General features: G+C 46.7%; 1 protein-coding gene across 3 annotated transcripts in view; it reads right to left on the reverse strand.

Annotated features, from left to right (window-relative positions):
• ABTB3 (ankyrin repeat and BTB domain containing 3) overlaps positions 1–27,997 on the reverse strand; it is a 307,341-nt gene that overhangs the window by 21,724 nt on the left and 257,620 nt on the right. Inside the window, exons 5-12 of one of the 3 annotated variants that reach the window (XM_060164682.1) lie at positions 23,905–24,070; positions 21,726–21,815; positions 19,620–19,721; positions 17,553–17,646; positions 17,301–17,436; positions 16,416–16,636; positions 14,779–14,957; positions 2,001–2,106 (exon numbers count right to left, since the gene is read on the reverse strand). In XM_060164682.1, the coding sequence (XP_060020665.1) occupies positions 2,001–2,106; positions 14,779–14,957; positions 16,416–16,636; positions 17,301–17,436; positions 17,553–17,646; positions 19,620–19,721; positions 21,726–21,815; positions 23,905–24,070 (1,094 nt within the window). The remainder of the gene's footprint in view (positions 1–2,000; positions 2,107–14,778; positions 14,958–16,415; positions 16,637–17,300; positions 17,437–17,552; positions 17,647–19,619; positions 19,722–21,725; positions 21,816–23,904; positions 24,071–27,997) is intronic. The other 2 variants (XM_060164683.1, XM_060164684.1) reach the window with 2 other exon arrangements.

Below are 27,997 nucleotides of genomic sequence, written 5' to 3' on the forward strand. Positions count from 1 at the left end.
TTGGAGTGACTTTCTCCCTCTTCTCAGCCACCTGCCTCCCTCCTCTGGGTCTCTCTCATTCCCACTGTCCACTTCCAACTAGCCCCCACTCCTGCTTCCCAAATTGCTAATATCTCCTACCTTTAGCTCTTTTTACCATTCTCCCCCAGAATTCACTGGGAGGGCAAGAGGACAACATACTATAAAAAATAAGGCATGTGCTCTCCAGTTTGCCATAGTCCCCACCACTCCCCTACTGTCTTACACCAAACTCATTTCAATCATTTTTATGACCTGCCTGGCCCTACAGAGATGCCAGTTTGGAACCTCTGTCACTACTCTTATCTTTCCTTTCAAGTAGATTCCTAAGGAACTACTATTTGGCCACCTTTAGTTATCTGAGCCTGAAATGCTGTATTGAAGATGCAAAACACTATTTGTTCCATATTCCACTTATTAGTAATTATGTCCTTTTTCTTTCATCTTGTGAGCTTTGAGCCTCTCAGGCCTGCCTTTATTCTCTTGGTGCTAATAACCCTTGGGATTCCGATGCTTGGGCTGAAAACCAGGCCCTTTTAATCGCTGGTGAAAGAAATCTCAGCAAGTTCAGGAGGAAAAAAAATGTTCCCTCCTCTCCTATAGCTACAGGAAAGCAGATTTTATGCTGCATCAGTGAAACAGCCCTTGCAAATGTTTGCTCTAACAAGGGTGTCTTGTAAGGCACCAGCTGTCAGAGATTATTGCTGTGTCCTGGCAATGTAACCTTCAATCTCTAAAGTCTGTTAATTTGATTGATCTTTATAATTTGTTGCCCTGATAATATTTTAATTAACACCTGTTTTCTACAAGGTAAGAACTCCTAGCAGTTTTAGTACATTCTGGTTTGCCTACATGAATGGGCATAAAGAAAACCAGACAATTTGGATTCAACTGCTAAGTTTTTCATTTTAGCATAAAAGGTTGTATCATTTAAATTAACAGGTTATTCATGACAGGAACAAAAATACTTTAAAACCGTTTCATGAATTTAGCCTTTTCATTAATTTAAACTAGCTCACCTGTTTCAAAAGTAGGGGTTTTGCTAAAGGGTAGAATTTTTCAGATGCTTCCATTTCTCCAAAGTTTCCTGGTCTTTACAGGAAGAGGAAACAGGAAGTAGGAAAGTCCCCAACCTTCATGGCAAAGGGAGTCCTTTATCTTTAATATTTTATAACCCCCAGGCAGTGAGAGACAGGCCCTCACAACAGAAGGTTCATGCTTCAGGATTCAAGGCAGCTGGGTGTTTGCCTTCTTGCCAGGCTGATCAACCAGGTTGCAAGCAGACTCAGGATCTTCCAAATGAAATCAGTGCCTGATGGAAAGGTTTCTTCTGGAAAACCCCAGAAGCCGGACTGGAGAATGATGGGATTGTGGCTTTGGGGGGACCTGGGTTCAAGCTCCAGTTCCACCTGAACTGATGCTGCAGCCTCTGAGAGCCTCTCTTTCTTCAGCTTCGACCAGGATGACACTGTGTGCCTCCTGCGGTGGCCCAGGGATTGCTTGAGAGAGAGTAGGTGAGGGGCTTTGCTGTGGCCAGCTCAATGCCAGGGTCAAAGAAGGGTGAAAAGTACTGTCACTGTCCCCAGCTTGTTCCATCTCAGGGAGGAGGGACTTCTTAGAGGGGAGGCTGGGGGAGAGCAGCCATGCATGCACAGCTCAGCCTTCTCCGGGACTTTACCTGGCTGCTGGAAGTGCGTGGGCTCAGAAGGTCTTGGGCAGCCCGTCACTGTCGGTGACTTGCAGTAGAAAGGCACTCAATGGAAGGATGAGATTTCGGCGAGTTCCCTTGTCCACACCCCCAAGGTATGTTCTCCAAACAGTTTAATCGCATAACAAAGGTGACATCCCGATCTCCGCCTACCTCACTCCAGTCTCCACCTCGTTTGCCCTCCAACACTCCCACCTTCTTTTATGGCGTTTGCTTGCTCCCTGCCCTCCAATCACAAAGCAACAGCGCAGGGCAGGACCCGGGAAGCACTTACCCAGGCGCGAGGTCTGTTTCCGTTTGATCTCTGTGAGCTTGGGGATGGGGTAGGGCCCGTAGCAGTGAGTGAAGATGACACACAGCTGCTGGCTGATCACTTCGTTCTGTGGAAAGGAAAGAACGGCTCACACTGCTGGGGGCTGTGCACTCATCCAAGCTGTGCTGTAACAATGGGTTCCTCCCCCCAGGCGAGAGGAGCCCACAGACTCACTGCAGATTCTCAGAGAAATTCCCCTGACATCACACGTTCACTTTGCCCCTCAGGCCCTGGATTTGCTTGCTCTGTTTGTCCACTATTTCTAGCAGGTTCATTGGTGGAAGTTTAATTTGTAATTAAATCCTTTCTTGCTCCAATCATTTCTTTACTATCCATTAGAAGACAAGTTTTGTAGCTCACAGGATGGAAAATAAGTTTTTCACCCTAAACACACCTTTATTAATACTCCAAAATTCTGGCAGCAGGTCATTATCCCGAAAATCACAGCAGGAAGCCCTGTGGGTCCTGTTCCTGTGCTCTCCATGACCAAGACACAAACGCTCCTGATTCGGTGTTCTTCTGAATTTGATTCTGGCGCTGAGGCATTTCCAGAGCCAGGAGTGCTCAGCTGAATCACTTCCTCCAAAAAAAAGTGTGTGTGGGGAGGGGAATAGTTCTGTGATGCAAAACTACAGCTGCCCCAGTTGCTCAGGGAGCCTGTTTCTGATCGCCCTTCGCCCTTCACGTTCTCTCCTCCTTTCCCATTGGGGCCCGTGCTGTTCATTAATCTCCCTCCAACTGCAGGTGTGCAGGAAGGAAGCTCAGGAATCAGAGCATTTTTTGGGATGCTTTTTACTGGGTGAAGGGGGTTGAAACTAGGGGCTAAAATCAGAGGTAGATAGCTAGACATTTACAGTATATTAAGAAAAGTAGGTTACAACACAATTTGTACCATGTATTTTTGGAAGTAAAATGCTACATATATATTTGGATGTATAAAGAAAGGTCTGGAAAAAGAGTAGCTACCGTTGGGTGGGATGATGATGTCTTCCCTTTTCTTTTTATCTATATTTTCTGTAATAAACACGTGTTGCTTTGGTCATAAAAACAATACATGTTATTTTTCATTTTAAAAGACAGGTTTGGGACTAATGATGTTAGCAGTTCTTATTCTTGAATCTGCTTCACTGTGTTCCTGAAAGAGAGGGATCACAGCTCAACCTATGGAAAGAAAACCCAACCCTTTGATCCTGCAAGGCACCATGTTACCTCAGAGGGGGTCCACAGAGGTGCCTAAGGAGATGCAATCCTATTGGACAGAAAAAGGGATTCTGCTTTCAAAGATGATACCTTGCGACCAGCAGCATCAGCATCACCTGGGAGCTTGTTAGAACTGCAGATCTGCAGGTCCCATCCCAGACTTCAGCCTCAGGTGGGCTGGGGGTGGGGCCCACCAGTCAATATTTTAACAAGTTTTCTGATGCTCCCTTTGTTTTGAGACCCACACGTTTCATATATTGAAATTCTGTCTTGGGTTTGACCTGGGCTGGGGACTGTCAATTTGTTTCCTTTGGTCTAAAGCCTTGCCACACAAACGTGCCCCATCGACCAGCAGCAGCAGTATTGCCTGGGAGCTTGCAAGAAATGCGGACTCTCCTCCTAGGCCCACTGAATCAGAATCCGCATTAACACGCTCTACAGGTGATCCCCATGCATACTCATGTTGGAGAAGCACGGGGGTGGTTGGCAGTACTGTGGCCCCTAGAGGACTGCGTGGCCTAATCCCTGGGGCTGTGATATCATGAGATACCATGCCTGTGAATATGTTCTCTTTCAGAGCAAAAGGGACTTGGCAGGAGTAATTAAGGTCACTAAGTAGTTGACCTTAAAAGGGGGCGATTACTTTGGATTATCTGGGTGGGCTCACTGTAATCACATGAGCCTTTAAAATTAAGAGGCAGAAGAGGAATTCAGAAGGGATGGGGGAGACGTGGAAGTCAGAGGGTCTGGAAGCCTGAGAAGGACTTGATGCACTGTTGCTTGAAGACGGTGGGGGCCACATGGTGAGCTTGAGAGGGAACGTAGGCCCCAACACTAGGAACAAAATGTGACCCCCCAGCTGACCCCCAGGAAGGAAATGGGACCTCAGTCCTACAGCCACAAGGAACTGAATTCTACCCAAACCTGAATGAGCTTGCAAGTGGATTCTTCCCGGGTCTCTGGAAAGGAACTCAGCCCTGCTGATACCCCTGATTTTGGTCCTGTGAGACCCTAAGTAGAGAGCTCAGCCGAGACCTTGTGCCTGGACTTCTGACCAATGGAAACCATGAGAGAGTAAATGGCTGTTGTCTTCAGCCTCTAGATTGTGGTCATTTGTTACCGCAGCAATAGAAACCAATCCAGCTCATCTAGAGTTTGCCTATTTCATCTTCCTTCTGACCGCAGCATACCCGACACACTGTGGATGCACAGTGAACACTTGCAGATCACAAGAAAGATGAGACCTGTGACCGGCAAGATGCTCTGTGCAGACTGTGTGCTGAATGGTGCTGGTCTCACTACCTGCACCTGGGGTTGTCTTGGGAGGCTTGCTGGTGAGTCAGCCCATGTCATCAACTCGGGGGAAGGAATGAAGATCCATTTCCTGGATTTCGTGACCCGTAAGAGAAGCTGTACTCAGCATCTAAGAGGTGACCGGCACCGTGAAAGGAGCCATACTGGGGGCAAGCAGAGGCAGCAGAGCAAGATCCCGTCTCTCCAGGAACTCACAGCTCGGCCTCACTTCCTAACTTCACTATGTGTTGTATCACCTGAGAAAGTGAAGACAAGGGCTGTCTGTTCCACAGGGACAATCCTCAAGCACTTAAAAATTATCTGGGAGGCACGTAACTCCCCACTCCTAAGTGAGGGCTGCATACAGTGACTTGATTCCAAAGAGCACAGTCTGAAAAGCGAGGGGGAGGCAACAGTAAGTTAGCCGTGGAGAAACTCGGCAAACACAATCTCAGCCAGGTGGTCAAGGTCATCATCACCGGGGATGAGTCATATTGATAGCATGTACACCTGATGTGATGAGAAAGGCGCTTTACCTCGGTGGGCATCCTTCCCAAACCCACAATCTCAGTCTAAATCGTGAGACAAATACTGCGTGCTCCACTAGAGGGGCAGCCTATAAAATATGTGACCAGTACTCCTCAGAAACGGTCATGGTCATCAAAAACAAGGCAAATCTGAGAAACTGTCTCAGCCAAGAGGAGCTTAAGGAGGCATGACGACTAAAGGTAACCTGGTGTCCCGGAGCAGAAAAAGACACTAGATAAAAACCGAGGAAACAGGTATAAAGTATTTAGCTAACAATAACGTATCCATGTTGGTTCACTGATTATAACAAATGTACCACACTGATGCAGGATGTTAATACTGGGGGAAGCAGGTGAGGGGTTGTATGGGAACTCTCTGTGCTATCTTCTCCATTTTTCTGTAAATCTAAAGTCATTCCAAAAAATGAAGTCTATGATTACAAGAAAAGCTGCCCAATGAGGAAATAGGAAAATTATGATGAAAGCACTAAAAGTTCAGGAGAGAAAGGGAAAGAAGACGGGTCATCAACATTTCCCTAGGCTTGACTCATTCATCCCCCAAAGGTTTCGTGAATGTAAACTTTCCCTCATGCGCTAAGCTATGCTTTCATCCATTCGTGAATTTTCTTCAAAATATTTATTGAGCATCTGCTAAGTGCCAGGCACTGGCTAGACCCTGAGGGCTGGACACTGTGTGAAGGATGATGCTGATGAGCCCGACGCCAGCACCAAAGATGCTGCCATTTCCGAGGCTTTCTGGCCGCTTCTCTTTCAGAGATGAGAACCCTAAGAGAAGCCTCCCCACTGTGTCCTTGAACTCATCTGTGTTTGTCGAGGTGTCTGCTCTGTGCCCTTTTCTGTGCACTTCCTCCAGACTGTGGGATTGTTGGGATAATTCACTCTGCTTCCCTGGCACGCTGTAATTCGTGTAAGTTAACAACTCTTGTGGGGTTGTTCTACCCTAAGGATTTGGGTAGGTCTGGACCCAAACCTCAAGACAGTGGCTGGAATTAGCCAAGCTTGAGGCTCACTCTCTTCTGGGGGTGGGCGTGGGTTGGGTGGCTGTGCTGGGACAGACGCTGACGCTCTCCTCTGAGCGACACATTTAAGCATGGCGCTTTTAGCTCAAAGGGCCACAAGGCTCAAGCCCCAGGGGCAGCAGGCCAGCCTCAGCATGTAGGCCCTGACCTGGGAGGCCTGGGCTGGGAGAGGTAGGTCTGGCCAGGCTCATGTACATGGCAGCCGGTTAGCAGTTGTTATTGGCGTGCCACTGGGGACCTGGAATTCAGGTTTCTCACGGAAAATGCTGGGTATGTGTGCTCGTGGGGTGAACTTGGGTCCTCGGGACTCGGAACTGTGCAGCTACATAGAACTAGACAGGAATGAAGCCAAGTTCCTAACACCAGGGTTACCAGGAGACTCCCCTGAGATGGATTCCTGTGGACTTTGGGGCTGACATCCTTCCTCTCCTCCTCTAACCCCTCACTCCTCTCCTAAAAAGATACTGAAACACCTTCTCTTCTTCACAAAGGAGTGCTAGGATTGATCCCAAAGGTCCTTTTCAGGTGGCTTAGGCGGGGGTTCTACACAGTGGTAAAAACCTGGACAAGGGGGCCAGATGGGACTGGGTCCCAGTCCTGGTTCCTCACCCACTAGCTCTGTGACCTTAGGAAAGTGACTCGGCCTCTCTGGGTTTTGGTATTCTCTTCTAAAGTGGATTAAAACTACCTGCTTGGTGAGGTTGCTATGAGAGCTAAAAAGGATAACACATCCCAATATACTGCTGAACCAAAGGAAAGTGCTGAGATTTGACCATTTTTAACCCCCAAAACAGCAATTTCCCATAATTCAGACGAATGCCTATTTTTCTAGACCCTAAAATGTCATAAAATTAATGGCAGCTTTTAGGAAGAGGAAAAAGAAACTCACCACATTAAACACACACACCCATTTTTAAGATCCATTTAACTTGAGAAATGCTGGAAGGTGGAAAAAGCTGTGTCTCAGAATCAAGAGAATGCGGAATTACTGTTACTATCTGGGGGCACTGGCAGGGAGTTCTCTGCCTCAGTCCACCGTCAACAGGGACTGACTCTTCCCTACAGAGGCCCCTCCCTTGCGGGATGCACTGACCTGTGAGCAGTGAGCTGCTCTGCGCTGCCACATCCCTGGGAAAGGTGGAGGTGGGAAGTGTCCCCACCTCCAGAGGGTTCTGCGAGGTCAGCATGTAGCCCCACTGGAGTTGTGCACAAGATGAAATTGAACACACGATGAACTCAAGTGCTTTTAAATAGTCATCCGTGTGTTTTGATATGTACCTTTTATTCATGTCAAGTGAGGAAGGTTTTCAATTTATGGTAGTAATACAATGTTTCCTTTCTAACTACATTTAATGGAAAGCAAATTGATTTAAAGAAAAATATCAGTGGAAATACCCTTGAGGAATGAAAGGGAAATCAGACATTATCAGATGAAGGAAAACTCAAAGAATTTGTCACCAGGAGACCTACCCTAAAAGAATAGCTGAAGAAAGTTCTCTAAACAGAAAGGATAGAGGAAGGAATCTTGGGACATCAGGAAGAAAGAACATGGTAAACAAAAATATGGATAAACATAATAGGTTTTCTTTCTTCTCTTGAGTTTCCTAATTATGTTTGATGGTTGATGCAAAAATTATAAGTGTCTGATGTGGTTCTAAATATGTAGATGAAATATTTAAAGACAATTATGTCATAAATGGGGGAGGTAAAGGGACATAAAGGGAAGTAATGTTTCTGTACTTTACTTGAACTGGTAAAATGAAGACACCAGTAGTCTATGATGTTATACACACACACACACACACACACACACACACACACACACACACACTATAATACTGCAAGCAACCACTAGAAAAACTATACAAAGGCATACAATCAAAAACACTACAGACATATAAAAATGGAATTTAAAAAGTGTTCAAGCAACTCCACAAGAAGGCATAAAAAGAAAAGAGAAAAAAGACAGAGAGACCAAACAGAAAACCCAAAATAAGATGGCAGGCTTAAGCCCTAAAGTAGCAATAACTGAGTAAAATACAAATGGTCTCAATATACCAATTAAAAAACAGAGATTGGCAGAGTGGATGAAAAGCCCCACTATATGCTTTTTACAAGAAAGTCACTTCAAATCTAATAAAACAGGCAAGGTGACAGTAAAGGATGGAAAAATATATCACATGAACATTAATCAAAGGAAAGCAGGAATGGCTATATAAATATTAGATAAAGTAAATGTCAGAGCAAGGAAAATTAGCAGAAGCAGAGAGGGGCATTATATAATGATAAAAGGGTTAATTCACCAAGAAGATATTGCAGTCCTAAATGTGTATGCACCAAACAACAGATCTGCAAAATATGTGAATCAAAAACTGACAGAACCAAAAGAAGAAATAGACAAACCCACAATTACAGTTGGGTTCTTTCTCAACTGATAGAATAACTAGACAGAAAATCTGTAGGCTATGGAAGAACTCAACAATACCATCAACCAACAGGGTCTTATCGACAGTTATGGAAACACTCCACTCAACAATGGCAGAAAACAGTCTTTCCTTTTTTTTGGCCACATTGCATGGCTTGTGGGATTTTAGCTCCCAGACCAGGGATCGAACCCAGGTTCCCGGCAGTGAAAGCACTGAGTCCTAACCACTGGACCACCAGGGAATTTCTGAAAACATTCTTTTTAAGTGCCCGTGAAACCAAGATAGACCATATCCTGGGCCATAAAACCAACCTCAAAATTTTAAAAGGACTGAAATAATACAGACTGTGTTCTCTGACCACAATGGAATCAACCTAGAAATCAATAACAGAAAGATAACAGGAAAATCTCCGAATACTTGGAAACTAAACAACACATTTCTAAATAATTCATAAGTCAAAAAGGAAGTTCCAAGGGAAATAAAAAACACACTGAACTGAATGAAAATGAGAATAAAAGGTATCAAATTTTGTGGTACACAGCCAGAGTAGTGCTGAGAAAGATATGCATACATAAGACAAGAGGAAAGGTCTCAAATTAATATTCTAAGCTTCTACCTAAAGAACCTGGAAAAAGAAAAACAAAATAAGAAAAAAAAAAGAAAAACAAAATAAGCCCAAAGCAAGCAAATAATAAAGATAAGAGCAGCAATCAATGAAACTTAAAAAAGAAGAGTAGCAGAGAGAGAAGACACAAATTAACAAAATCAAGAATGAAACAGGGGCTATCACTACAGACTCTGTAGACATCAGAAGGGTAATAAGGGAATGTGATGAGCAACTCTACACACATACATTTGACAACGTAGATGAAACGGACCAATTCCCTGAAAAACACAAAGTACCCCACCTCACTCAGTATTAAGTAGATAATTTGAATAGCTCTGTAACTATTAAAGAAATTGAATTTATAATTTAAAAAACTTCCCTTAAAGAAATCTCCAAGACCAGATTGAAAAGGAAGAAATGAAACCATCTCTACTTGCAGATTACATGATTATCTAAGTAGAAAAATCCCAATAAATCTGCAAAAAACTCCTAGAACTAATAAATGAGTTCAGCAAGGTCACAGGATACGAGATAAACATACAAAAATCAATTGTATTTCCATATGCTAGCAATGAACACATGGACAAAAAATTAAAAATATAACACCATTTACAATTGTTAAAAAAAGAGAAATAGTTATGTGTAAGTCTAATAAAACATGTCCAGGGGCTTCCCTGGTGGCGCAGTGGTTGAGAGTCTGCCTGCCGATGCAGGGGACGCGGGTTCGTGCCCCGGTCCGGGAGGATCCCACATACCGCGGAGCGGCTGGGCCCGTGAGCCATGGCCGCTGGGCCTGCGGGTCCGGAGCCTGTGCTCCGCAACGGGAGAGGCCACAACAGTGAGAGGCCCACGTACAGCAAAAAAAAAGAGAAAAAAACATGTCCAGGACTTGTACCCTGAAAACTCACAATATTGATGAAAGGAATCAAAGAAGATCTAAAGACACCAAGAGACTAACATGTTCATGGATTGAAAGACTTAACATAGAAAAGATGTCAATTCTCCCTAAACTGATATAGAGGTTTAACACAATTCCTATCAGTCTCAGCAAGATTTCTGTTGTTGTTCATATAGCAAATTTGTTCCAAAATTTATATGGATAGGCAAAGAACTAACATAGCTAAATTCATTTTGTGAAAGAAGAATAAAATGGAAGGAACAAATTTACCCAATTTCAAGACTTATTTTATAGCTATAGTAATTAAGACTGTGTGGTAATGGTGGAGGGACAGACACATAGATCAATGGAACAGAATGGAAAACTCAGAAACAGACCCACACAAATATGCCCAACTGACTTGACAAAGTTGCAATAGTAATTTGATGAACGAGAGATAGCCTTTTCAACAAATGGTGCTGGAGCAATGGAACATCCACTGGCAAAACAAAAACAAAAACAAAACAACTTTGCTCTGAGTCCTGCATTTCATACAAAAATTAACTCAAAATGAAAATGAATCACAGACTTCAGCGTAAAACAGAAAACTATAAAAATTCTAGGAAAAAAATGCAGGAGGAAATCTTCATGATTTAGGGCTAGGCAAAGCATTCTAATACTTGTCATCAAAAGCATAAGCTCCATAAAAGGAAAAACTTAAATTGGACTTCCTCGAAATGGAAGCCCCGTGAAAGACCCTGTTAAGAGGATAAGAAGACAAGCTGCAGAATGGGAGAAAGTATTTGCAAACCATGTATCTGACAAAAGACTATTTTCTAGAATTTACAAAGAACTCTCAAAATTCAACAGTGAAAAACCAAACAATTTAATTAGAACACGGGCAAAAGACACAAAGAGACATTTCACTGAAGAGGATATACAGATGGCAAATAAACACATGAAAATATGTTCAACATCATTAGCCATTTAGGGAAATGCAAATTAAAACCACAATGAGATACCACTTACACATCTACCAGAATGGCTAATATAAAAAATAGCAGTAGCATCAAACAGGGAGGATGTGGAGAAACTTCATTACCCATACTTTGCTGGTGGGAATGTAAAATGGTGCAGCCACTCTCAAAACCAGTTTAGCAGTTTCTTTAAAAACTAAACATGCAACTTCCATACAATCCAGCAGTTGCACTCCTGAGCATTTATCCCAGAGAAATGAAGACTTATATTCATATCAAAACCCTGTGCAGGAATGTTTAAACAGCTTTATTTGTAATAGCTCAGCACTGGAAACAACTCAGATGTCCTTCAGTGGTGAGTGGTTAATAAACTGTGATCTGTCCGTACCACAGAGTACTAGTCAGCAATAGAAAGAATCAAACTATCAACACATGCAACGACCTGGAAGAATCTTCAGAGAATTATGCTGAGTGAGAAAATCCAATCCTAAAAAGTTACATACTGTATGATTCCATTTAAATCACATGCTTGAAATGACAAAATTAGAGAAATGGAGACCGGATTAGTGGTTACCGGGGCATGAGGAGGGAGTGAGGGCAGAAGAGATACGGTGTGGTTGTAAAAGGGCAACATGAGGGATCCTTACGGTGACGGGAGTTTTCTGCGTGTTTACTGTATCACGTCAATATCTCGGTTGTGATATTTAACTGTCATTTTGCAAGATATTGCCAATGGGGGAAATGAAGTATCTCTCTGTATGTTTTCCTACAACTGCATGTGACTCTACAATTGTCTCAAAATAAAAAGTTTAATTTACAAAACTCAATTTTAAAACAGTGGGAAAACCCCCTAAAAACGTGTATAAACCACAAGGAAAAAAAAACCCAAAACACATAGCTTATGTCTCACCCTGGACATGAGCTATGTGTTTTGTCTTTTTTTTCTCTCCATGTGAACTGCTTTAGCCTCCAGCGTTGTTCTATTCAGTTCACGTGGAGAGAAACCCCAAATGTCCACCATGTTCTGAGAAAGGCTCCGTGCCATTTGATCTCATCTCCTACACTTTCTCCTGTGTCCCACTGCTTCCTGCTGCCCCAGCACATCAAGCACGTTCCCACCTGGAGCCTGAGCTCCTGCAGTTCCCCCACTTGGAATGCTTTCCCTCCAGACCTCTGCGTGGCTGGAAGCTTTTCCTCACTTAGGTGGTTGTTCCCATGCTCCCTCCTCTGGGAGACTTTTCTTACCATCCTCTCTAAATTAGACCTTGCACCAGAGACTACATCGTTGTCCAAGTTCTTTTTTTTCATAGCATTTATCATGCTCTCACTCTCTTTTGCTGATGTATTTCCTTGCGTACTATGTGTCTGCCCCTCCCCTGGCCACAGTACGTTCCATAAAGAAGGTAAAGAAGGTCCTGTCACCCCTGTAGCCTAGGAGGCACTCATGACTACAGAATGAATAAATGCCCAGAGGAGTCATGTGTGGGAGAAACGGGCCAGGAGCTCTCTTTAAATAGATGTATTTTAAAAAATGACTGTATTGTTCTACTCCTGGGGAACTCTAGAGACACTGAACCCTTTTAAAGATAAAATTTATAACTGGGGGCAAAAAAGCACATCTGCAACTAGATTTCAAGTAACGTATGACCGAGCAAGAGTCACGGATGCGGAGAAGGCCTCGCCTCACTTTACAGGATGGCTGTATTTCTGTGAGTTGACCATAAAGTGGATTTATTTACAGGAATTCTATATTCTTACCCACTACTCTGATAGAACCAGGTATTTGTGCCCACAGAACAGCAGACATGATTTGAACAGGAATCCGTTAATGGAGGGAGAAGGGACAATGCTAGCTAGTTGTGTGATGCATGGCTACTCCTTTCCTCCAATAGGACACTTTCTGAAGGCAGAGCTTTGCAGCACTTTCTCAACTCTCTGAACTTCTCTGCCACCATCTCTCTCTAGACATCTTTTGACCCCAGGAACATCACCATGTTTGGGGACTGCTTGACTTGCCCCGGCAGCCAAGGGAAATTGATCACCTCTTTGTCCCCTGTGGTCGGTGTACATGGTGGTGTAATACCACATCTCACCAGTAGGGGTTACCATTGACCCCCCCGCATAATGGCAAACTTGACTCTTGAAAGCACCCTTTTCCCCAGACTTGCCCCCGCTCCTGACCACGTGCTGCTCCTGCCCCATCCCTGGCTCCCCCCACCCTCCAAGATCAGTACAGCTGACAGGGAGCAGGCTCTAGTCCACATCTGCCAAAGGCCCCTGGCTTCTTCCAGGCCTCCAGGTGCTACTTTCAGAGGCTGTTGGCTGCCCTTTCCGGGTGGTGGCTGAGTGGGGTATAAGGGGCCTGCTGGCGTGCTAGCAATGTTCCATTTCTCAGTCTGGGTGCTGACCACACAGGTAAGTTTACCTTGTGAAAATTCATTAGGATCTATAGTTACGATCTGGGCACTTTTCTAATGTATCTCATTCTTCAAAGTGAAGTTTACTTTAAAAAATCCATAGATTAGCTTTCCTCAAGACATAGGATGCCTTAGTAATTTCTGGAACTCCCACTACAGCCCGTAGAAGAGAAAAAAACCAAACCAAACCAAAAAACCAATTAGAACACCAAGACCCTGGGAACAGACCTAGCAATGATTTTTCACTAAGGTGGTTTCTTAGGTAGTTTCAGGCCTTATTTATTTATTTTTCAAGTTGCGGGGTGAGGGGCAGGGAGAGTTTGGTTTTGAAATACTTCCAGCAAGTTTTGCTCTTTGTGGAATCACTGAGGCTCATCACCCGAGGGCCGGCACACCTCCTCCCATTTTGGGTCTCAGTGGGGCCTGACATCAAGCACAAATCCAGCCCCCAGAGGCTGAGACTCTGGTGCTAATGAGAATACCTAATGGGACCCGCTCTGGACCCCAGGCCAGGTGCTCCAAGGCTCAGGGAGCAGCTGGGTGTGTTGCTGCTGCTGCTTTGCTGCGGGGCCATCCCTGCCACCTGGAGAAGGCTGCTCCCCCTCTCCACTCGTGACAGCTTGTTGGCCAAGCCTGGCAGGGGAACCCACCCGCCCTTTTGGTTCAGAGGCCTGCCTACTTCCCTGACACTGCACAGGCTCCCACTATCTTAGGACCCCCGGGTCCTGCAAAGCCTGTTGTGAAGGGGTTGCGGCATTTCCCCGTTGCTGGGAGCATAGTGCCAGCAGGAATTCAGAGGCCCTTGAGGAAGGCGTGAGCCTCAAGCGCTGGGCTCATGCGATCCTCAGACCTGAAAAGCCTTCTCAGGGCCTGGCTTTCCAGGGACCTTGGCAGGTCTGCATCCTGTCGACCTAGAGAGCTACACCCATTTCTCTCTTCCTGCTGGGTTCCTAATGTCCATCCAGGCCTGCCCTGGTCTCAGCGCCTCAGTGACGCCTTCCCTGAGCATCTCACACCCCTCAGAGCCTGTGCCACCCAATTTAACATTGTTTCACAAACCACCTCAGATGTCCTTGGGGCCCATGGGTGGGCTTTAGCTCCCCAGCTTTCATGCAAATTCCCCAGGCTGGAAGGTATCTTTTACTTTGTCCCACGTGCCCAAGTGCCTTGGGACGTAACAGGTGTTCAGTAAAGCGGCTGCCCCATGAAAGGCTCTGCAAATAGCTGTAACCAGCTGGGGTACACTTGTGTCAGCGCTGTGACTGCAGGCAGCCCCCCCACCTCCGTGGGACAGGGTCAGGCTCAGGGAGCATGGAGATCAGAGCCCCCAGCCTTTCTCTCTGCCCACAAGCACAACGGCATTAAGCCCTCGTACCTTGCTGGCTTTCAAGATCTCGAACATGAGGGGCAGGCCCTGGGTGACGAGCTCCTCCGTGTACTCTTCCTCCTGAATGGTCTTAAACTCCTTCAACAGGCACTGAATGAGAGGCCGGCGATGCTGCTGGAAGGCGATCCGCAAAGACTCCAGCCAGGTGTGCAGGGTCCACGGGACACCTGGAAAGGGGGCAGGTGGGGGTGGGGGAGGGGAGGGGAGGGCAGAAAACAACCGGAGGAGAAGGCGTGTTTTTATCTGGAAGCTGGCCTTTCCGGGGGACATTACCACATCATGAGACCAAGAGCCTGCCTTTCAATGAATAGAGCCAGTGTTGCTTTTTTTCCCCCCAAAGACCCACAGAAGTTGAAATTAAAGGTCGTAATTCGATTCCCTTAACTATGGGTGTTTAGTTCTGCACGCTACTCACGTTATTAGGGGCTGCATTTTACAAGGTATAATCCTTGTGTAGAATATTGGAATTCTAATGCACACTCTTTATGCAGATCCCATCCTTCTGAGTTCTGACTTCCTTCGTCTCCATCCCCTCTACATCCGTGCCCAGAGCTTAGAGGTGGTGAAACCTCACCATCCGCTGCTCTGGTCAGGGCAGGTATTTCCATCTGAATGTGAAGACACGGGAGGGAGGATGCTGCTGCCGCCCCCATGTGCAAAACGACATTTCCACCTGCAGGCACTTCATCAGGTCTTTCTCCCTGGATAGAAGCCTCTCCAGCAGCTGATCGCTGTGATTTGCTTCTCCCCCCCCCCACTGTGAGACTGAGGCACTCGCTACTGTTTATAACAAGCACACGATTCAGGGTCTCGAGCTTCAGAATCAAGCGTCACAGGCTCCCAGGGCGATGGCATAAACGTCCGCCACACTAAACGGCCACCCTCCAAGAGAGACCAGTTTCCAGAACAGCACCGGGGGCCCCTCCTTGGGGCCTCGGCCTACCCTGAGCTGCCACAGCCTGTGTTTACAGCCCGTGCTCCATCCTGCTGTGTCTGGGCCGGGGCTAGTGCCATTAGAGGGGTGAAGGCCAGGCCAGCCTGTTCCCCAGACGCACGGAGGAGATGGCTCCGGCATAGCTCACTCAAGGGAGAGCCACCCCTAACTTTTCCCGAGGGTGGCTTTGCCCCTGAAGTGGGTGCAGCCTTGCTAGGGAAGAGATGCCCTCATCCTAGCTGGTGCCGGCGGCCGCTTCATGGATTTGGGGGCTCTCAGGCAGCGATTCCCCAACCACTGGGAACCACCTGGGATGATTGTTAAATATAAAGATTTCCAGCCTTTATCCATCCAGACCCTTGAAAGCAGAGCCTCTGGGTGTAGGGCCTGGCAATCTGTATTCAGACAAGCTCCCCAGGTGATTCAAATTTCTAACTCAGGGTCCAGAGTTTGGGAATCGTGGAAAGGTGACCTGAGGATGGGACTTTGGGGCTGGCAGGATGCTGCTGTCCATGGGGATGGTGTGGGAACTTAGCCTGGAAGTGCTCCAACCAGCAAATGAGAAGTTCCCTGGGCTGCGTGGGGTGTGCGTGCGTGCGTGCGTGCGTGCGTGCGCGTGTGTGTGTGGGTGCGTGTGACCTGGAGCTGGGCAAAGGCTCTGTGCCCAGCCTTGGGGGGTCCCCAGACTGACCTATGCTCCTGATATCAATTGTGACATCCACGTAGCCATGCTCAGCGCTGTGATACATGGCCTCCCTCAGGGCTCTGAGTTTGGCCTTGCTGTTGCGGCTGGCGCACAGGGGGGGCGGGGCTGTCTCCGCCAGGTCTGTCCCCTCGGCCAGAATCTCCTCCAGGGACAGGATATCACTCTTCTCCTTCTCTGGCTGAGCGAGCAGTTTGCGGAACACATTCCTGTCAATCATAAACCCAGAGATGAAGACACTCAGAGACGGAAGGGCTGTGCCAGGGCAGGGACTAGGCAGGGGCGTGGGGAGACCTCTCACGTGGGACAAGGGAAGGACGGGACCAACTCCGGGGTGGCGGTTTCAGAGGCCTGACCACAGGTGCTACGTTTGGTGGATGGAAGAGATGGTGGGGCAGGTCTGGCTGTGTTTCCTTGAGGACAACTTGGAGCTAAGTGCATTCCCCAAATATCTAGAAGGTTCTAGAACGTCTGCCTGCAGTTCCCCCCCCCCATAGTGAATTTGCTTCACTTGGGGTTACGTGTAGTAAAATCTGATGGGGTAAATCCTGAAGGAAATGTAGACAGGAGGTAACCAAACATGAGAGGTTTTACGATTCTTTAAAATGGATTCTTCTCACTTCACGACAGGCGATAGGATGAGTGCTGACCAACCCTGGCAGAGAGTGACGTCTCTGTGATAGGAAAGCCGGTTGGGAAAGGACCAGACAAGCCAGTCTGAGTGGACGTGTGCTGCATGAAGCTGGCTGGCCAGGACTGGTCTGCCTCTGGGTCCCACATCCAGAGATACAGTGGGTCTGGGGTAGGCTTGGGAATCTACATTTTTAACAAGCACCACTTGGGACCTCGTGGCTTTGGGCCGTCCTAGCCTACCTGTGTCCGTGGGCTGCGGCCTGGCTGAAAGAGTTCATATCACCCTGGGGGGTGGTAGAAATTCCATTCCTGTACATGGTTCCTATCAGGGGGTCCGCGCCACGCTCCAACAGCAAACTAACCAGCTCAAAATTTCCTGCAAGCCCAGAGAAGGGGGTTTTATAAGAGAATCAAGCAAACACACAGTCACAGACACATCAAGGGCCAGCGCGCTGGAGCCCCTTGGCCGGCGTGAGCATCAGCAACTCTTACCTACGGCGGCTGCGAGCTGGAGGGGTGTTTCTGAATAGTTCTCCTCGCCATGCTCCACAGAGCCCTCCACCTTGGCCCCAGCGTCCAGGAGGAGCTGCGGAGGAAGAGTGGCCATTGAGATGTTTAAAGGACATGCATGTGAGGGGACGTCAGGAAAAGGTGGTGGAAATCAGTGTGACGTCAGTGTTCCTGCCCTCCCTCTGGGTCTGTGAGCATGTGCACGGGGGAGGGCAATTGCACCTCAGAGGAAAAACCGAGAGCCTCTCGTATCTTCTAGAGCCTCAGATCACTCCAATTGTGGTCCACGGACAGTAGCATCGGCATCCCCTGGGAGCTTGTTTGAAATGCTGGCTCTGAGGCTCCACCCCAGACCGAAGGATGGGAATCTGCACTTCAGCAAGTTCTCCAAGTGATTTATATGTACATTAAAAGTTTCTAGAAGCACTGAGCTAGAAGCTCGTGGCACCAGAGTGTTGGAGGACTTCCTTTCGGGGTCGGTGACACAAAGCCTCGGAGAGTATTAGTGGGGTCTCTTAGAGCCATAGCAACCCAAGAGTTCTGAAAAACTCTGCGGGGACCACCAGGGCCAACCAGGACAAGAATCGCTTCTAGAACATCCTGGAGGGCTCTGAGGACAGCTCAGCAGATGCTGAGTTTTCTGGCCAGCAAGAGCAGTGAGTAAAGTGGCAGAGTGAGCTTCCAAGAGCGCTGCTGAATATGATTCCATTCTGTGCATCTCTGAGAGATCTGGGCTTCCTAAAAACAGAGATGCTGTCCATGCCGGATCTCACAGTGAACGTGCTGTCAGCACCGCTGATGTAAAATGGGGGAGAAACATCTGTCTTACCTGTTCAGGGCTACCTGAGGGCACAGCCAGGAAGGGGCTGCCTACCTGGCATTCCATGATGTGTGCACCTGCTGCACAGAGGTGACCTGACTTCTGTTTGGCTTTGCTTGGCTACCCACTGCTCCTATTCCTGATGTAAAGGCTGGGGATTCCACTGCATGTTAAGGGATGGCATTGGTGTCCACTAGGCCACCCTCTGACCCCTCCTTTCTTTGATCCCTCCACTAGGAGTGGGCTGGTCATGACATTCTACAGGCAGAAGCCAGCTCTCGGTGTGACATGTCACACACTCAACCTCCTGAAACATGACTTCGGATCTGTCTTAAGGATTCCCACGACCTAGGAAACAACGAAGGATTCCTGTGGCACTCCAACATTGCCTAGGGGTCCCTAGCACACTATTTTCTGCTCTGCATACTTCTAAGAGGCTTGGACCACGTAAAAGGAGGTGAGTTCCCGATGTACCCAAAGCTCAGCGTTTATTAGGGGGTCAGATGTGGTCAGGGACGTGGGTGCTGATCTCTTTTTTCCAATGAAGTAAAGTTTTAAGATCTAGAATAAACCGAGCTTAAGATCTAGAATATACTAGATGGGTATTCATTGAACACCAACTCTACAACAGCCAGAGAAGGTGCAAGCAAAACACACTTACGTGCCCAAAGGACCTCAGATGAGGACATACTCGGGGAGCTGTTTCAGAAGACACACGTGAAGACCCTACTCTAGACCTCTCGGATGGGCTTCTCCATAAGTGGGATCCAAGCAAGTATCTTTTGGAACCACTCCGTTGGAGACCTGGATGTTTCTTTCCAGTGGTTGGAAACCACTAGACTCTATGCAAACACTGGGGTCACACCTAAGGGAAGGTTCTAAGGTCTCACACCAGCCAGGTCTTACGTTCATGTTACAACAAGCAAAAATGAACAAATCCACAAAATCACAGCTCAGGCCCCACCCCCGAGCAACTGGGAACAACTTGATAAGTTTGCCACTCTGCGTGTGAGGCTGCATGTGGGTATGTGTTAAGTTCATATTGGTTAGAGCCAGGCCATATAGAGCATTACATATAATATTTTCATTCATATGATATGAATGTGCTATATTTAACTGCAATTAACCAATATGAATCTCTTAGGGAATAGGCATGCTGGGAGAGGTACAAATTTGCATGAAAGAGGTAAAATTAAAGGTCAGATGTGGATAGGGAAATATGTTAATACCTGAACTACAGGAATATGTCCATGCAACACAGCAAAAGTCAGAGCCGTCCAATGGCGGGTCTCAGGGTGGACGGATGGATATTTATGAGGAGTACTGACAACCTATAAACAAATTGAAGTTATTTTCAAAATGTGACCTTCACAATACTTAGACCAGCAAATCTGACCTATCTGTGGCTGGGCATGTGGGCCAGATATGTACAAAAGGACGTCCTAGAAGGCGCCTCGGGAAACACTGGAGATGTGGGGTAGTGACTTTATATCCTCCGTCACAATAAGGACTCCTTTGCTTCTCATCTGAAAAGAGTTGAATGGATGATTTCTGACCACCTCTAAGGAGCCTTGGAGAAGCTGTAATGGTGGCTACAATGAGCCTGCTCCCCTGCCTGTTTTTCTCTTCCTGCTTAAGGGAGGGTGATGCTTCTGAGAGCTACAGGATGTCAGGTAGTGTGAGGCCACTACCATCACATCCACATCTTTAGGGGAAATTCTTGGCAGTGGCAAACCCCGTGCAAGGGGAGGTCTGCTTCGAGCTTTCAAGCCAAGCAATACCACCAGCCTTCTGATGGAGGACATCACCATCTGGTCACAGCTCACCCCACACTGTCCTCACTTCATTCTTCTGCTGGCTTCCTGGTTGACAAGGACCCTCATGCTACTGGAAACCTAGGCACAAACCTTCCCTGGGCACACCACGAATGAGCAATCTGATACTGGCCTTCCCATATGGGGACCTCAAAACACCCCAGGCCAAGAGAGAGGCTGCAGGACAGCTAAAGGTTAGGGTCCTGCAGGATTGCCACCTACACATGGCTTTTCTTCCAAACATTCCTGGGGCCATAGAGCCGCGATGCCTGCTGCTTTCATAGCAGTTGATTTCACTAATCACCGGCGGGGGGAGGACCTTGAGCTGGGAGCTGTGGGATGGGCTAGAGGACCAGAGAACCCCACCAGGACCCAAAGTTGACGAGCCTTTGCAGGGATGTGCACAGTGCTTGGGGGATTCATAGCAGGAAAAAAAATCCCCAATACCTGAAATTTATAAGATCCAAAATGGTTCTGGATCCAAAACCATGTCTATTGCCTGCTTTCCTCAGATGAATATAAAGCATGCTTTTTTTTTCTTTTTTTTTTTTTTTTAACCACAGTACTAAGACTACAAGAGCATCTAATTTTGAACTAAAAAAAGTTTCGTGGGGTGGCTGAGTTAGGAGTGCAGCATGTCAATCGATCTTCTCAGCTTCTGAGACTGCCAATATTAGGCTGCCGGAAGAGAGTGGGTCTTCTTTTTTTTTTTTTTTGTGAGAGTGGGTCTTAAGTCAGCATAGAACATGGTCAAAAAGTGTAATTTTACCTATTATAAGCCTTGGCGGGGGCAGGAACCAATAATAACTGAGTCCTAAATTGATGCTACTCTGTATTTATTTCTTCCAACAACTCTCTGAGATGGGTGCGATTATTCCCCCATTTTGCAAAGGGGAACACCGAAGCTCAGGAAGGTTAAACTATTTGCCCAAGCAGAAAAGCAAGTTACTAAGATGCAGCAGTTTCAGAATTTGAACCCATGTGTCAAATTCTAAAGCCTGCGGGGAGTGTGCTTTCCACTATACCACACTGCCTCATGGAAGCTTTGCAATTAGCTTTAAGACCTGTGGTTTAAACCGGCCAACCGGGTGAGCCAATCGGGATTCGGTGGGGGAGGGTGGAAGATCTGGGGGAGCTACACCTTAGCTCAGGGCACGTGGACCAACTTTGTATTTGGCAGAGGAAAGGGCTGATGGCTCAGGAGAGCTCTCTCTTCCCGACCCCAGAAGGAACGGATCAGCAAGAAGAATCAGAGATTGGGTACAGCTGAACTGAGGGAAAAGCTAGGGCTCCTTGTGGCCTCGTTGGTTATTTTTAAATGAAAAATGTTTGGGGGCAGCTCCTTGGAGTTTGGTTGGGCTGGGGCCTCAGGACGGAGGAAATCCAACAGCTGGTCTGACCTATTTGCTGGACTGAGCACCCTCAGCGGTGGCTCTTTGGGAGATAAAGCCCCCCTCTCTTTGCTCGCCTTCCCGAAGGATATGCCAGGCCCAGGGGCCCTGCAGCCCTCTGCACCCTCACCTCCACATTCAGGTCAGCTCCGGCATCCAGCAGCATCTGAACCATTGCCTCGTCCCCGCGGACGCAGGCGTACATCAGGGGGGTCATGCCCTGCAGTGAGTTAAAAACCAGAGAATGGAGGTTTACCAGGTGGCTGTGTCACTTGACAAAACAAACGGAAAATCTTACTTGTGTGAAGAAGGCTATAACTGTACTCAAAATCCAGTATTTTAAAGTAAATGTACAGCCCTATAAGGTCATAATCCTCCATATTTTGAAAACCAAAAGGGAAGCAAGGAGGGAAACATACATTGCCTTTTTTTTGCATTTATCTTGGCTTAAGTCGGAGGATTTTTTGTTTGCCTTAGGGTGCAACAGATCTAAAAGTGTTGGCTAAAACAAGTGGCTGGTTTCAACTGAAAGCTCTTAGGAACTTTCTGGATTCTGCAATATCAGCCCTAAGCTATCTAATTGGTAAACACTGTTTCCTTGACATTTTCTCTTTCACAATATAAGTGTCATCTTTGCTCTATGTGAGCTGCTGGTCAGTGTCAAGGGAAATTGGTGCCTCTGAGTATGACCACAGCACGACGTCAGCTTTGACATTATCATTTACAAGCAAAAGGCAAGGGAATGAGGAATGACTTTCAGGAATTCCATATCTGCCCACGATTCCTGCTTATTACAAAGTACCACAACCAACAGAAGTAAGGGACAGATTTTTCAATAAACAGTGTTGTGAAGGTGGCTATTTGGGAAAATGTTCAGGTTAGAGCCTTACCTCACACTATACACCAAAATCATTTCCAGTTTGATTAGAGATATAGAGAAAAAAATTAAAACCATAAAAGACATCTAACTGGATCCGTTTCTAGGCATAAAAGTAATGGAAGAAATCACAAAAGAAAATCATTATAGTGTTGAGGACACGCAATTGAAAACATAAACAAAATTAAGAGGTAAACAAAATAAATTGAGACATATTTGTCATATTGTAACAGAGGGTTATATGTCTAATATGTAAAGAACTCTTTGAAATAAAGAAGAAAAACACTTAAGCTCTAATGAAAAACAGGCAAAAGATAATTAAATTAAGTAAAAGATTAACAGGGTACACATAAATAGTTGGAGAGTGTGTACAAGGAAACAGCCTCTGGGAAAGTAATTTGAGATCAAAAACTTTAAGATAAGTTGATGCATTTGAGTGACTATTTCCACTTAATCAGAGATTTGAACAAAGGTTTGTGTAAGTATATGTAGCTCAGCATTATTGATATAAGTAATTAGAAACAATCTAAGTATTCAACAACTGAGGTATGGTTCACTGAACAAATAATATGACCATTTTATGTAGCCATTAAGAGTTAAAAAAAGAATATTTAATGATACTGCAAAGTATCTTTAATACAAAATACCAAAACCAGAAAGATAATAAATCCTTGTTCTTAAAAAATAATGTGTGTGTGTGTGTGTGTGTGTGTGTGTGTGTGTGTGTGTGTGTATGTGTGTATTACGGCTCCTTTGTGTTGCTCAAGAAAATTATTAGCTGTTATCCCTTCCCTGGAACTTGCTGCATGAGCTGCCCATGTGAGAAGCAATTCCATTTGTCCTTTGTGACTTTCCATCTGGGGCTCACATTGAAAGCTGCTGTTTGTTTTCTCCATCCGTGACATCTTCACCCACCCGGGGTGTCTCCCTGATAGATACACAAGCCTCTCACTGTACCTGTGTCAGTGGTTTGGGGGATGGCTGCCTGTCTCTGAGGTGTCTCCTAGGGTCCCTCAGAATGACTTTTGTGTATCTTAAACACACCCTGAAAGTTTGGTGAAAATCTGCTTGGATTTGTTCTGTGATGCAGAGAACTAATTTTAACTATGCTGGAAAAAGGGCTTGAAGGACACAAGCTAAATATAAATGATGGTGGATGATGATGGTATGATTTCCTTTCTGGAATAGGTCTATTTTTCTCTATTTTCCATTTCAGCTGCAAGGATCACGTGCAACTTCTGTACAGATGAACAAGGATATTTTTATAAGATATTTTAAAAACTTAAAAAAAAAAGAAAACAACAACTACACAATCACCCTACGTCACCAGAAGGGGGAGCCTCTGTTCAGCGCCTCCTGTTTCCATCCTGCCCTGGGGCAGGGCACATGGTGGAGGTGGGGTGCCTGTTCAGACACTCCGAGGACCCTGTACCTGTTCGCTCATGGTGTTGATCCCATCGGGCCCCAGGAGAGACACTGCCTGCTTCACCAGGTCCGTCCGCCCACAGTTCAGCATCCGGAAACCCAGGTCCTGCTTAAACTTGGCTTCGATGGCCACCGCGTCCAGCTTCCGAGAAGCGCAAAAGCAGTCGTCGGCCCTAAGGAAGAGAGAGATGGTCAGGTGTGTGCAACAGCTTCGCCAGGACTGGCTCTCGAGTTAGGAAGCACCAAGGAGACTTTCCATTTGCTTTTCATGTCAATTGCTTGTTTCTGGGCTCCAGGTAGAATATGGATATCTCTTGATCCTCGTCCTTTATGTCCTTTATAACTGCGGCTTATCTGTCTTATCTCTCCTCTGCTCCCACAGCAGATTGAGCTAAGAATAATAATGGCTAATATTTACTGACTGTTCACTATGGTTAAACTCTTTACATGAGTTAATTCGTTTACCCCCACATAACCCTAAGAGGTAAGTACTATCATTACCCTCTCTTTTAACCATGGGAAACAGACACAGATAAGGGACTTGCCCAAGGCCACACAGCAAAAACCAGTGAGCTGGGATGTGAGCCCAAGGCAGTCTGTGGAGAGCTGACCTGGGTATATACTGTGTCCCCCCACCCCACCCCCCGTCCCCCCATCACAGCATATACTACTATTTGCCTCTTTCCTTGTCTGACTTCCCCTCCAGGCTGGGGACTTCTGAGAGCAGGGACCTTGTCCAGCAAGTCTCTGCATCACAGTCCAGACAGCACCCAGCACGTGGAGGTGTTAAAAACGTTAGCCGAGTGAACACAGAATGGCTGGAGTCTCTACTTTCAAAGTAGAAGCAGGGCGGAGACCTGGCAAGATGAAATAAGAGTACTAGTGGTGAGATGCTTTGGAAACTAACCGAGCCAGTTGGGCGAAGTGAGCCAGGTTAGGGAAGGGTGGGGAGGAGAATCAAGGAATTCAAGAAGGGGATACAAACTACACTTGCAAAGGATGTTACTTCCTTCTTATGGTGAATTGTCAAATCAAATCACCAAGCATTTACTGAGCACCTGTTTGCAAGAGGCGCACAATGCCTGGAAGGGGAGAGGGCACAGGCCCTGGCAACCATGATGCCATGTGGCAATTGCAGTGATTGAGGTGTTCAGAGACACACACCAACCAGAGCCTAGGGGATCCAGCAAGGCTTCCTGGGGAAGGTGACCCCTGAGCTTTGTCTTTTTTTAAATATATATCTTTATTGGAGTATAATTGCTTTACAATGTTGTGTTAGTTTCTGCCGTACAACAAAGTGAATCAGCTACATGTATACATATATCCCCATATCCCCTCCCTCTTGAGCCTCCCTCCCTCTCTCCCTATCCAACCCCTCTAGGTCATCACAAAGCATCGAGCTGATCTCCCTGTGCTATGCGGCTGCTTCCCACTAGCTGTCTATTTTACATTTGGTAGTGTATATATGTCCATGCTACTCTCTCACTTCATCCCAGCTTCCCCTTCCCCCACCTGTGTCCTCAAGTCCGTTCTCTACGTCTCCGTCTTTATTCCTGTCTCGCCACTAGGTTCATCAGCACCGTTGTTTTTAGATTCCATATATGTGCATTAGCATACGGTATTTGTTTTTCTCTTTCTGACTTACTTCACTCTGTATGACAGACTGAACTGTGTCTTAAATAAGGAGAGAGAGGGACAGAGGGTAGGAGAACTTGGAGCAGGGCTTGCATGAGCAAAGGTATGGACACGAGACGTGGCGGGCTCTGAGAGCTAACTATGGAGGTTTTAGTGTTTCTGGGGCATAAACTTCCAGGCAGAGGGCCAGAAGCTGAGGGTGGGGAACTTTACTTAATCCTAAGACTTTATCCGTAAGAGCCACTGAAGGTTTCTAAGCAGGCAGGGGACTGATACGGTTGGATGGCCAACTCTGGGAGACCGTGGAGGATGGATTTGAGGGGAGCTGACCCTAGAGGTGGGGAGATGTTAGTGCTAAAAGAAACAGCCAAACAGAAAGAAGTCACTGCCCAAGTGTGAAGTGACAAGGGGCTGAGTGAAGGTAGTGGGTGCTGGGACGGAGCAGAGGACGAAGATTCCATTTTTCTACGAGCAGGTGCCCATTTCTCAGGTGATGGCCCTTGTCCTCAGGCTGGTGAGCTACACGCCCTGCATCATCAGGAGTCTGTGCTGTCCCGGACCCCTTCATACTCCTGCTCTTTGCTAATGCTGGGCATGGATACCCAGGAAAGGAGCCAGGGCTCCAGAATTCCTGGTTCCACTCCTGCCTCTAAATAACCCACTTTCTGGTGTGAGGAAGGGTTAACTTTGCCAGGGAACTAGCTTCTTGTTAATCCTTGAAGGAAATGAGACGGACTGTTGTTCTGAAAGTTTATGGCACTAAGGCTCCTCAGAACGGCTAGGATCTGGGGCAGAGGACCTGAGGGATGAAGAACAGAGGGAACCTTAGGAATCATGTGGGATGGGTGTGCCCTTGACTCTTCACTGGGTTCCTGACCTATCATTCATCCCAGCTGGCAAAGGAGCCTTGGAGGAAGGCTGTCTGGAAATAGGAACACAGTCACAGGAGATGTTAGGGCTCTTAGAGGACCAGAGGGCGCTGATGCAGTGACGATGGAATCCAGAGAAAGAGGAAGCTTGGTGTTGACGTGGGGTCTAATCTGCATACATGCTTCAGGAACTGGGTGTCAGGCCAGGCCATCCGAGGGCTTGTTTGTATGACAGCCCTGGGAGGAACTAAGAAAGGTTTTTGGAGACTTGGACCTGGACCCTGGACTCCAGGATTAGACCTTTTCATGGCAGGTCGGGGAGCCAAGACTACCTCAGTTGGAAGACTCTCCGAGGAAGCCTGAGAGCTCTCCAGGTGTGGGTAGGGGAGGGCTGAAGACTCCGGGTCTGGCTTTAGACCATGGCATCAGCACCCAAGATGTGAACTTCTAAGGACACATAATGGGGCTGTGCCCTAGGGCTTCTTGGTCCAGTTCATGGGAATTTGGACTTGGGATTCTTACAGCTACGGTGGCCAGATTTAGCAAATAAATATACTTTAGCAAATACTGAGTGACACAAACTTATACTAGAACATTATTCACTGTTTATCTGAAATTGAAATTTAACTTAAAAAAAAAAATCTGGGAAAGGGCAGAGCCACGTGCCATGATTTGAAAAGAACACACGGTGAGATCATGGATCTCACTGAATGTAGACAGCACCCATCTCCGGGGAAGAGGGGAGGTGCCTGGTGTGGCAGTGGGCTGCATCTAAGGGACCCATGTTCCCCCAAAACTGGTTAAGGCAGATGCTTCAGGCAAAATGAACACAACAGAGAGAAGAAGGTGAGAGCAACAGGGTGAGATCCTGGGGCACACATCACAGAGGCTTCCGGAGAGGGAGAGATGGGGGCCTGCAGGTGTCACACCGAGGTGTCTGGAGCCTTGATGGGTGTGTGTGTGTGCAGATCTTGGGGAGGTATCTGATTTGACTAATTGGAAGGGAAACCTTTCTTCTAACAGACCACTAACTAATTCTGGACGAGGTTGCTTTGTGAAATCAAGAGCCTCCTTCTTGGGGAGCAAAGATGCTGTGAATCGTCACCGTCACTGAATTTGCAATTTCCTCTCTCCTGTCTGTGTCCAAGCCCCTTCTGCTCTCTTCAATGCCTGATTGACTCTCTCAAATAAGCATCTTTTCCGGAATCACGCTAAATTCCATGTGACTGGATGAGGGTTACTGCGGCACATCCTGCGTGTGGGCACCACGAGGGGAGGTTATGGAGGAGAGACACAGACCCTACCCTGTGTTCACGGAGCTCCCAGACTGGTAAAGCGATAATTCCTGGACCACCAGGAGAAGTGTTTACCAGCTACAAAGGTCCTTGATTTTAATTAGAAAGAGAGAAATGGCAAGAAATTACTGTCGCTAAGATGATGATGATGATAATTGTTATTATAGGAATCCAACGCTTATTGAATACTGACTATTGAAATCTAAGCTCTTCCCACGTATTAACTCATACGATCAGTACAACAAGCCCACAATGTAGGTGATATTGGGAGCCCCGTTCCAGAGATGAGGAAACTGTCCAA

Source organism: Lagenorhynchus albirostris, chromosome 11, assembly GCF_949774975.1.
Source record: "Lagenorhynchus albirostris chromosome 11, mLagAlb1.1, whole genome shotgun sequence".
NCBI lineage: Eukaryota > Metazoa > Chordata > Mammalia > Artiodactyla > Delphinidae > Lagenorhynchus > Lagenorhynchus albirostris.